The sequence below is a fragment of the Bubalus bubalis genome, chromosome 3 (assembly GCF_019923935.1).
Source record: "Bubalus bubalis isolate 160015118507 breed Murrah chromosome 3, NDDB_SH_1, whole genome shotgun sequence".
Lineage (NCBI taxonomy): Eukaryota > Metazoa > Chordata > Mammalia > Artiodactyla > Bovidae > Bubalus > Bubalus bubalis.
In genome coordinates, this window is record NC_059159.1 from 160,471,095 (window position 1) to 160,483,689 (window position 12,595).

Consider the following 12,595-nt stretch of genomic DNA (forward strand, 5'->3'; position numbering starts at 1 on the left):
GGCCTTTACACTCCTGAATTCTGTGTGCGAATGGTATGACTTTACAGCTGGCATAAAACTACTAGCTGGATCCCACAGGAGCTCTGTGTCCAAAATAATTAGAGGATTCTGTGCTATGGGAAACAGTCAATGTACTAACAGCAAGAGGCATGCAAAGCAAACTTTAGGAAGAAAAGCAAAAAATGCCAGAGGAATGAATTATTGGAAGATGGAAAATAAAAATCAAAAGAAAGAGATGGAGAAAAGGAACAATGACCAAAAAATGCAACACAAAGAGGGCAAAATAGAACAATGGAGGAGAACTGACAGTTGTATAAAAAATGGCAAATTAAAGGACTTAAGTAGGGGAAAATATAGACAAAAGTAAATGGGTCTTTAAGAAAAGGAAAATAAAATGAAAGGCTAGTGAGAAAGAATGACAAAAGAAAAATAAGAAAAGCCCTTTAAAAAAAAAAAGGAAAGAAAGAAGAATCAAGGTAAGAAACCTAAGAAGATACATAATTAAATGAATGAAAAAAGTGATACATGAGAACAAAGACAGAAGGGAAAAAGTGTAAAAATAGGAACCAGAGAGAAAAATGAAGGACCAGTAAGCAGCATTTTGTGATGCCAATGTCTTTCCTAATTTTATGTTCTATGTATATTCCACTTTCCAGAATGATTCTGAAGGCATTCTCACAACACCAGTCACCTGCAGGCTGGGTAGAGGTGTGGTCCTCAGTGCTCGATTCATACCCTGTGATAGAGATGGCCAAGGTTGCTAGAGTAGAAGCTGCCATGGAGATAACTTGTCCTGGTAACTCTGCTCCTGTAAAACAAGCATGCAGTTATAAAGCTTTTTAAAGGCAATTAAAAAAAAAAGGAAAATAACTTGTAAACTGAAACACAGTCCTTAGTTTTTCAACAGCAATAAAACAAAATGGTTATTAGTGATCCACTAGACCATTGGTTCTTCATCAAGAGACAGTGCTTAAAAATCAGTAGTAAAGTCTGCTAAAAATGCAAGTTTCTGGACTCTCTCTCTCTCATTTGGGAACTTGATGCTGGTGCATGTGGAAGATAGTAGATATAAACACGAAACACCACACTTGTGCTTTAACTTCACAGGTTTATTTTAACACACATCTCTGCTGAAAAACACTGCCACACCAAGTCTATGAGCTTCTTGAATACAGACTTAGTTTCCTTTGTATTACTAGCTCCTAGCACAGTACTCTCACCTGGAAAATCCCACTGACGGAGGAGCCTGGTAGGCTTCAGTCCATGGGGTTGCTAAGAGTCGGACACGAATGAGCAACTTCACTTTCACTTTTCACTTCCATGCATTGGAGAAGGAAATGACAACCCACTCCAGTGTCTTGCCTGGAGAATCCCAGGGATGGGGGAGCCTGGTGGGCTGCCGTCTATGGGGTCGCACAGAGTCGGACACGACTGAAGCGACTTAGCAGCAGCACAGTATGGAATAGCCCATGTGCATACTAAGTCGCTTCAGTCGTGTCCGACTCTCTGAGACCCTATGGACTGTACCCCACTAGGCTACTGTATCCATGGGATTCTCCACACAATACTGGAGGGGGTTGCCATGCCCTCCTCCAGGGGATCTTCCCGACCCAGGGATTGAACCCACATTTCTTATGTCTTCTGCACTGGCAGGCAGTTCTTTACCACTAGCCCAATGGGAAGTCCAAAATAGCCCATACTTGTTTTCAATAACAACATTTCATGACTGAATATGCAAATGTATGGGTATTGCACAAAATCATATACAGTCAATCCTCAACCTACATGGGTTTGAACTGTGCAGGTCCACATACGTGTGGATTTTTTTCCAATAACTATAATATCTGTATTTTCATTTTACAGATCTTTAAGTATCAGGAAAAGCTTTTGTTCAATGAGAAATCATAGGTGGAACCAGGATTTGAATTCCGATTCTACCCAAACTGTTTCAGCTTCCTGCTTTTGGGTGAGTCATTTATCAATTCCTTTTTGAAGCAGAGATAGAAATTCACAGATATTTGACTGCATGGGGGAGTCACTGCCCCTAACCCTGACATGATTCAGGGGTCAACTGAATATCTATAAAGTCCATAATTCATCACAGACAAAATCTACCACCTGAAAATCTAAAAGATTACCACCACCCTGTTTCACAATCTAGGTTGTCATGTTAAGTATCTAACAGGTAGTAAACCAAGTTTAACCTAGATCCAAAAAAACATTCACAGTCAATAAGGTCTGTCTGTAACGATCAGCCTTTAGGTTGCTATGGCAGACAACACAGACTAGCTCACCCAACACCTGGCTCCAGTGTGCTTTCCTGTACCCTAGAGACTGGAAAGCTAAAGACTGCTGCCTGGACCTCTTTGCAGCCACTGCTCCACCTGTGATGCAGTGGATACCAGGGAGGCCGCCCGTGCAGACGTGGGAGCCCTCAGCGACTCACTGTGGTCTGGAAGCTCTCATGTCACACACAGTCATGGAGACACATGGTTTTCCTGCAGGAACTTAGCAGGCGTTCCAGAGGTCCTGCCGTCTGGTCTCTGACTCTGTGGCAAACAGCAGCAGTGACACTATGTGGCACTTCTGCTCAAACGGTCCTTGGGTGTTGCTGAGCACTTCTCCTAGTTGTGTTGCTTCTACATGTCAGGTCCAAGCTCAACTGCCTGATCGGTCCAAAAATTCTGTGTGTACAAATTCTTTACACTAACCAATACCTCTTTCTATTTAGACTAGTTGGCATGAATTCCATTGTCCAACCAGGAACAAGGGTTCTTAGTCACCAAATCATACATACGCCCACATTCATACAGCTGGGACCTTTCAGTAGGCTGATATTCAATGTGACAACATAAAGTTCTGCCAGGCCAATGAAAAGAGCCATGACTTTCAGGTCAGTGAATTACAGCTCCAGATAAACTTCACATACCCAACAAATCCAAGGCTGGCCACCTCCCAGAGGTAAGCAGGCCGTGCCTGAGATGGCTCTTTGGTAGATTCAGCCCTCAGGAGCAAGAGCACTCATCTTGCTCAATCACATCCTATCCCTCCTCTAGTAAATGTCTTCGTAATCTTAAAGAGGCTTATTTTTAGACAAACCAAGAGAAATCCAAAGTTATGATCTGGGAAGAAAGCATAAATTAGATATCTGGATTGGGACCTATTCTCCTGGCATAGGTATCTAAAGTGCTGTTTTGATGCCAATAAGAGAAAAAGGGCTGAGAAAGACAGCATCTTTCATGTCTTACATGTTTCCATTACTCACTGTATTGAAAGCTGAGAATAAAAATACAGACCCCGCCCCAAAGGAGTTAGGTGAAAGAAATAAATACGAATCAAAAAACCACACAAATAAACAAATGTATACAAATTATGATCACTGCCACAAAGGAAAAATACTGGGTATTTTATGAGTTCCTAACTGAAGAAATCTGACTTAGTCTGGAAAACTAGGAAAAGCCTTTCTTTAAGAAGTAAAAATGAAGCTGATATACACAAGATGAGGAATTAACCAAAGGAAGGTATAATCTTTTAGACAGAAGGAAGCAAATAAGAAGGCTGTAAGTGAAGAAGCTGGCATGTTAAAGACTCTGTGAACGGTCAGTGTGTCTGGAACACAGAGATGGCAAGCCAGATGATGAAAGTCACAGACAACCATACTAAATGACTTTAGTCTTTATCCCAAAGGAGTAGGAAAGCAGTGAAGAATTTTTTTGTTTTTGTTTTTTTATTGAAATACTATTGAGATATTGTAACATCACATGAAGTTTTACAAAATAATACAGAGTGATCCTGTGTATCTGTTGTTCAGTCCCCTTCCCTACCATGGTAATATCTTTTAAAACTGCAGCACATTACTACAATCAGAGTGTCAGCATGGATACAAGACACAGAAGTTTCATCACTGTAAAGATCTCTTATGTTGCGCTTTTATGACCACATGTCCCGACTCTGTAAATAAATAATCAGTTTTAGGGATACACAAAGATCATTCTTACTGTTTGATCAAGAACGGATTAGAGACGACCAGGAGGAGGTACAGGAAGATGCATCACTGCAACACTACAGGCACGGCAGGATGGCAGCACGTCTGCAGTGGTTAACAGGGAAGAAGCTGGGAAAGCAGCTGCACTGAAGGGACAGGGGACGGTCGAGGCTGACCAGATTTGGTGATGAAATAATTAAGGATTCAACCACGATCCCCCAAGATTCCAGATTACGATCAGACGGACCACATGTGGGAAATGGATGGAGATTTTAGATATACCAAAGTGCTTTTTAGACTGTCAAGTAGAAATCTTTAACACAAACTGATTACACCACAGACTAGGAGGTCTTAGATTCTTGGGTGCCCACAAGAGATTTCTTGGGCTCCACTTAAGAGCAAAGGCTGGGAACACCTAACGACTCATGGCCTGGGACAGCACAGTAAAGGGAGAAATGCTTCCAGTCACAACTCGAGGAACTCTCTCACGAGACTGAAGACTAATCCCAGGTCCTCAATCATTACACCCACCCTTCACAAGATGAAAAAAAATGAAGATAAAAAAGGTGAAGTGGTGACTCATCTTTGAGAGACTGAGAAGAAGTCCCTTGATGGTTAGCTAGCTCCAAAGTAACAAGCTCATCTTCAGTTCCTCAAATACGGGCTTTCAGTTTAGCTGAAGAAACCCACCCCATTTGGGCATTTGTACACTGGTGTATACTTCTCAACTCCCACTAAGCATTCAGTCGCCTTCCCAAGTGGCTCAGTGGTAAAGAATCTGTCTACCAATGCAGGAGATGCAGGTTTGAGCCCTGGGTAGGGAAGATCCCCTGGAGAAGGAAATGGTAACCCACTCCAGTATTCTTGCCTGGGAAACCCCATGGACATAGGAGCCTGGCGGGCTACAGTCCACAGGGTCCCAAAGAGTTGTACATGACTCAGCAACTAAACAACAACAAGCATTCATTCACCAAACAGGTGACTAGGCTACGTGCCGGGATGAGAGACTAAACCGCAATCTCACGCTCAGCCCCACACTAAACTATCAGATATGATTCCGCATGTTAAGAGCTAAGGTAGATGGAAGTGTAGAATATTTGAGGAGCATCAAGGAGAGAAACCCCTGCTTGGGAGGTCAGGGAAGAGTTTCCAAAGGGACTATCTGACAAGAATGGTAAAAGACGCCACCCTTGAAATCCATTTACATAAGGTAGCCAGATAAAGACGACAGAACAAGTTTATCTTGTGGAGAGACGAAGAAGCTGGTCTCTTAGAGGACAGAGGTAGAAAAGTTTTCCTGGAAGACAAAAAAACCAAGTGTAAAGACACAAAGGCAAGAACAAGCAAAGTGTACTGTTCAGAGAACTCTAAGAAGTCTAATGAGGACGAGACCAGGGTCCAATGATAAGAGCGAAGAGACAGGGGGATGTAAGAGGAAATGGGAGCCGAGGACGGAAGAGCTCACACTGACTACACAGAGGCCGGACAGCTCAGTGACTGGGGTCACAGTGAGGAAACAAGACGGCCCAGGTGCAAACCTCAGCTCTATCCCTTATCTGTCAGATGACAACAGGCAGGCTACTTAGGATCTAGGTGTCTTAGTCTCTTCAAGTGTCAAATGCAGCCTATGTAAATTCCTATCTCATGTGAGAATTAACTGAAACAATACCTAAAAAATGCTTAGAACAATGCCTGGTAGGCAGGACTTAAGAGAAACTGACTCAATAAATGACACTATCGTCACCATCATCTGTATCAAAACTGTTGGCTTTAACAGGATAAACTACAAGCAAAGCCACTAGCACTCCTGTAGTATTTGCCTGCACCTCTCATCCCCTTTCTGCTTGATATTACAAACATTTCCCTAAGTCTTATCCTGACATTTTTAGATCTCCACACTGAGTTGTGCAAAACATCTTACATACAATTGGCACTAAAAAGCTTGAGGAAAAGTTAAGACCAACAGATTAACCCCTCACAACTATGGCTTAAAAACTTTCTTCAACTAGCTGATGACACTAAAATATGCAATAAATATTTAATAAATCTTAGCTAAGTTAATGAACACAATGCAGTATCATCTTAGTTAACACACAAAGGACTCAGCAAAGTTTCAGAATGCCTGAAACTTCACAAAGGAGCAAAAGGAACAGCACACACAGAAAATCAGCAGATTTGAAAATCAGGGATATAACATTTGGCAACTGCTCTTACTCATCAAATAGATATGTACTTAAATGATTTTTGTCTAGTACTATCCTTCTGCACTTCAAAAACCCCAGGGGTTAGGGCAGAGAATTGATAAACTAGACAGAAGAATGCCAGGACTGAGAATCTAGGCAGTCATGGTACTGGGAAAAAAGCCCTAGCTAAAAATAGGCACACAGACGGAGGGAACATAATCTGGAGACCCAAGGACTAAACAAAGAAAGGAAAGAGCATCCAAGGTTTCAAGTGTCAATCCACCCAGGGACTGAGCCAGTATTAACTGGAGGCCCAAAGGGCAGGAACCCACACAAATCTAAATAAGCAGGCCACCCACATTAGCAGCCTAGCACCAGCAGACAGAAACTCATGGTCTGGTATATAAGAAAAACATCACATGTTCAGATATCTGTAGATATGGCTAAATCAACAATGGGCAGAATAACTGCTTTTTTAATAACAGAGGCAAATATGTTTGGAAGCTGGTCTAAATAAGGAGAAACTTGATCTAATTTGTTCTCTTTCACAGGGCTAGTTGAAGTTTCCGGGAATACCTCCAAAGATGCTTATTGGAAGGAGGCCCTTTATATCAAGTAAACTCTTCCCAGCATATAAATAAAGTTCCCCTTGAAGACGGCTTCTGTTTCCATCACAAGTGTGGAAAATACATCTCCTTCTCAATGGCTTCTAGTACCACTTCACTGTAATAAGGGCTTGGATATGGACCATTCGGAATATCTCCCAGGTCTATGTAACTGAATTGAAGAAGGACAGATAAACAGTAAGAAAATTTAGTTTGCTCTTTTTCTTTTTCCAATTTGGGCTTAACTGGACAACACTTGCTTCTTCATATCACATGCTATCCCCAACAAGGCGACAAGGAAGGCTTCCTTATCAAGATTATTTCTGGTCACTCATAAACAATGAGCAATCCCAGGAGGAGCAGGCCCAGGTATACCTGCCTGTACATCTCATCCTGGGTGTCCAGGTATTAAAGATACATCTTATGCTTGTCTGCCTAGCTGCTGAAGAAGTACTTCTCATATTCATAGTAAATGGCCAACTTTCTTCATCTGTGAAGCAAGTATAGTGGTGGTGGTGGTTTAGTCACTAAGTCATGTCTGACTCTTGTGACCCCATGAAGAGGCTGTAGCCCGCCAGGCTCCTCTGTCCATGGGATTCTCCAGGCTAGAATACTGGAGTGGGTTGCCATTTCCTTCTCCAGTAAAACAAGTATACTTTTAAAAAAATATATTCATTTACTTATTTGGCTCCGTCAGGTCTTAGTTGCAGCTCACAGGATCTTTGTTGGATCACGCGGGATCTTTTCTTTGGGCTCACAGATTCTCTAGTTGTGGTGCACAGGCTCTACGTGCAGAGCATGGGCTTAGGTACCTCACAGGATGTAGGATCTTAGTTCCGTGACCAGTGATTGAACTCACATCTCCTGCATTACAAGGCAGATTCTTAACCACTGGACCACCAGGGAAGTCCCACAAACATAATACTAATCACACTGGAGTACTAAGAAAATTAAGAGAGATGGCAGCTTTTAGGAGCCTAACAGGGCCTCACCCACAGGAGGCGATACTGCCCATGCTCCTCTGTTCTCCCAGGCCCAGGGAACACACCAAAGCTGGACCCCAGGCTTCTGCCAGGTAGGACTTCAGAGACCCAGGAGGCAGAGAAGCCAGGTGCTATACTTGCGGAGAGCCACCGGGGCCAACATGAAGACTGAAGGGACGGGCAACTGCAACTGAGGGTGAGAGAGACAAGCACTCAGTGATCAGTCCATACTGTTTCAGGTTGGCTGATGCCTGTCAGAGGTGAAAGGAAAGAACACGGGGAGTAGGTGAGAGCCAATGAACTGGGTTCAAATTTTAAGTCGAGGGGTCACCTGTGGGACTATGGGCAAGTCAGTTAACCTATTATTAAAAGTCTTCACCCAAAAAAACGTGGATAACTTATTTTGTAAGGTTGAGGATGGGGGTTGTTTTGTTTGTGGATTAAAAAAAGATAGTACACCGGAAAATATGATAGACACTTAACATTTTTTCCCTACGTTATCTTGGGGTTCCAAGAAATATCAAGTCAGTACCCCCAAGGTCTAAGAAAAAAAGCATAGAGTAGGGCCCCTGGGTTCAGAAAGAACCACTGAAACTAACTCAGAAATGATCCATAAGAAGAGTTTTTCTGGATCTGGGCCCTAAACAAATTCATGCTTTAAAGTCTGGTGACATCCAAAGGATTAATTCTGTGAATCCAGTGAACCACAGATTTTAAAGCAGCACAAGATTCAAAGCTCAGCAGACACAGAGAAAAATGCTCACACAGGTGACGAAGATACAAGAGCAAGTCCTACGACGGGACAGTAGAAGGAAGACACACACGCCGGCAGCACAGAGGCATCCCCGCGCCCAACTATATTACAGTGACCCCTACAGGAGGGAAAGGACTGCAGAAAAGGGAAAGGCTGTCCCAGCATGGCCTGAGTTCTGATGCCTAAAGAAACAAGGTTCTAGGGGCAAGAGGGGAAAAGTACACAGAAGTTAAAAAAAAAAAAGTTAGACAAATGTATTTTATGATGAGGAGTATCTACACTGCTACTACTACTACTAAGTCACTTCAGTCGTGTCCGACTCTGTGTGACCCCACAGACAGCAGCCCACCAGGCCCTGCCGTCCCTGGGATTCTCCAGGCAAGAACACTGGAGGGGGCTGCATTTCCTCCTCCAATGTGAAGTCCATAAAAGGATTCTAAATCAAGAATAACCTATTCTTGATTGGGCTGGAATGAGTGAGCAAAACAAGGAAAACTGACATTTCCAAATCTGCTCTCAACATTTTTCTGTGTCTGTGATTTCCTTTCTTGTAACAGGCTAGGATACAAATACCAGAAATCTGGTTTGCATACTGGCACAACTACCAGGTTTATGTGGGAGAATAATAATCACACAAATAGTCTATTTTCCCAAGCTCAAAACTTGGGTCTTAGAAACCCTGTGCTCACAGCTCCCTAGGCTGCCATCACCAGCTGACTAGAATTTACACAAGAGAAAACCTATCTGAAACCCTTGGTTAGACCTACTTTATTCATATAATTGCAATAAAATACTTACTTAGCCCTGGACAAAAGCAGTCAAAGGGACAAAACTGTATTCAAAATAGTAAAAACAGAACTATCATATGATCCAGCAATTTCACTTTAGGGTATGTATCTAAAGAAAACAAGAATGCTAACTCGAAAAGACATGCACCCCCCATGTTCACTGTGGCATTACTTAGAATAGCCAAGATTCAGAAACAATGTAAGGGCCCACTAATCATGGCAAACAGATGGGGAAACAGTGGAAACAGTGGCTGACTTTATTTTTCTGGGCTCCAAAATCACTGTAGATGGTGACTGCAGCCATGAAATTAAAAGACGCTTACTCCTTGGAAGGAAAGTTATAACCAACCTAGACAGCATGTTAAAAAGCAGAGACGTTACTTTGCCAACAAAGGTCCGTCTAGTCAAGGCTATGGTTTTTCCAGTAGTCAAGTACAGACGTGAGAACTGGACTATAAAGAAAGCTGAGCGCTGAAGAATCGATGCTTTTGAACTGTGGTGTTGGAGAAGACTCTTGAGAGTCCCTTGGACTGCAAGGAGATCCAACCAGTCTATCCTAAAGGAGATCAGTCCTGGGTGTTCATTGGAAGGACTGATGCTGAAGCTGAAACTCCAACACTTTGGCCACCTGATATGAAGAGCTTACTCATTTGAACAAATCCCGATGCTGGGAAAGATTGAAGGCAAGATGAGAAGGGGACGACAGAGGATGAGATGGTTAGATGGCATCACCAACTCAATGAACATGGGTTTGGGTGGACTCTGGGAGTTGGTGATGGACAGGGAGGCCTAGCGTGCTGCAGTTCATGGGGTCGCAAAGAGATGGACACGACTGAGCAACTGAACTGAATGAAAAGAAAGAAAGAAAATATGATACACACACACACGAATATTATTCAGCTATAAAAAAGAATGAAATATTGTTACCTGCAAAAACATGGATGAACCTTGAGGGCATTATACTAAGTGAAATGAGTCAGAGAAAAACAAATACTGTATGACCGCACTTACATGTGGAATCGGAAATCAAACAGCAAGCTCATAGACACAGAGAAGACTGGTGGCTGCCGGGGCTGGAGGTGGGGGGTGGGAAAAATGAGTAAAGGCAGTCAAAAGGTACAAACTTCCACTTATGTAATACATAAGTCACAGAGATATAATGGACAGCACAGTGACTACTGTTAATCTTAACTAACTAAAGTTAATCTACCTTACTGTAGATTTGAAAGCTGCTAAGACAGTAGGTCTTAAAAGTCCTCATCACACAAAACAATTTTTGTAACTACGTAAGGTGACAGATGTTAACTAGATTCATGTGGTGATATAGATAAACATGCAACCATGGCTGTACACCTTAAACTAATACAATGACATATATCACATATACCTCAATTGAAAAAAAAAAAAAACAAAAAAAGCCACAAGAAATAAAAAGGAAAAAACTGTCACGGGGTTAAGCAGAGCGATCTGAATCACTACTAGGGAAAGGAGAAAAGGGGGACCAAGCTTACCAGGCGAACAGGTGGAAACCACCAAACTTTCTATAGCAGTTGCCAAAACAGGAAGTTTACTTTGACAGATAACCACAGGAAGACAGGTTGAAAAAAGAAAATGTAGACAGCAAAATATAAAATAAAATAGAATCTTTCTGATTTTCCACTGTCACAGAGATAAGTAAAATTTCTTTGTTTCAGGTAGTTATTATAAAATTCTAAACAAATATTTATGAACAAAAGATGTTTTACAACTGTCAGACATTACTCAACTATCAAATAAAATAATAAAGGGTGATTTAATTTTAAAAACTTCTATAAAGTAACTGCACAAATACACGGAACTGCCATAAATAGCCCTGTGATTACTATCTTTAACAGACTAGTCTAGATAAAGGTCACCTGCAACCAGGGTATCTCAAAAATAATCTTTAAAACAACATGGTATATTCAACATTGTAGTGGGAGTTGCAGCCAGAGCAATGAGGCCAAGATAAAAATAAAAGGCATCCAAATGCGAAAAGAAGTAAAACTATGCAGAGAAACGACCTACATGTGCAAAATCCTAAAGAAGCCACAAAAACTATCCAAGCTAATAAACAGATTCAGCAAAGCTGCAGGATACAAGATCTACAGGGACTGTAAATATTCATAACCTTGGATCTGGCATTGGTTTGTTAGACAGAACACAACATGTGGAAATTAAGTGACATATTTCTGGTTAACCAATGTATCAAAGAATAAATCAAACAGTATCTTGATCCAAAGAAAATAGAAATACAACACATCAAAACTTATGGGATACAAAAGCACTTCTAAGAGGGAAGTTTACAGCAAAAAAAAAAAAAAAACAAACCTCAAATAACCCAACTTTATGGCTACCTGCTTAATGGGCACAGGGCTTCCCTGGGGGGTGATGAAAACGAACTAGATGGAAGCTGCACAGCACTGTGAATGTACTAAATGCCACTTTTAAATGGTTAACTTTTACATTACATGAAGTAAACCTCAATTAAAAATGCAAAAACAGGAGGTGAGACATGGTTTAACTATCCAAATATTTTAAACAAATTTATTTTCTGTTCAGAAAACACCACTGAAATAAAGCAGTTTATCACAGCATGTTTTTAAAATAAAGTTACTCTCCCAAATACTTCTTAAGAATAATATTAATAGTATGCCCTATTTCTTACCAGAAGACTCTTTTCCATTCTGTTTTTCATAGAGGGTGCCCACACACATCAGGAAAACAATAACGAGGAATACTGGAATTCTCCATGCGCCAGCCAAGGATGCTGCAAATTATTAAGAACCAACATGTTTAGTGAAATAAAAACCTAGCACTTGCCTTTAAAAAACTCAGTTTAGTAGATTGACAGAACAATTTGGCAAAATATATGAACAAAATAGTTTCACAGGGAAAAACAAATTTTTTAAAGGCCACCAGACAGCTGAAACCTCAATTCAGGGCTCCTCTCAGGAAATCCAGCCCTGCTCTAAAGAATGAGGATGTGCCAGTCTACCTTTAATGGGCATGTTTCCTGAGGAATCAAGTCCATTCTAAAGCACATTCAGGGCTTAAGACCATCAAGCCCCACATCTAACCCCAGAATGACCTGCATCAGGCACAGAACCTTAAGTCATGGTGTCTGACTTGCACTCCTGAAAACAGCTGGGTGTGAATTCTACCTCTCAAGAAAGAGTGGAATGGCCCATAGGAGCACAGCAAAAAGCTTTAATGTCACCTAACAAGTGGCCAAGGATCAAAAGCCATTTGCATTTCCCTGAGCTGGTCTAGAGCCTT

General features: G+C 41.6%; 1 protein-coding gene across 2 annotated transcripts in view; it reads right to left on the reverse strand.

Moving 5' to 3' along the window:
• TMEM245 (transmembrane protein 245) overlaps positions 1-12,595 on the reverse strand; it is a 77,602-nt gene that overhangs the window by 55,036 nt on the left and 9,971 nt on the right. For both annotated transcript variants that reach the window (XM_025282193.3, XM_025282192.3), the window contains exons 3-4: positions 11,985-12,086; positions 692-808 (exon numbers count right to left, since the gene is read on the reverse strand). In XM_025282193.3, the coding sequence (XP_025137978.2) occupies positions 692-808; positions 11,985-12,086 (219 nt within the window). The remainder of the gene's footprint in view (positions 1-691; positions 809-11,984; positions 12,087-12,595) is intronic.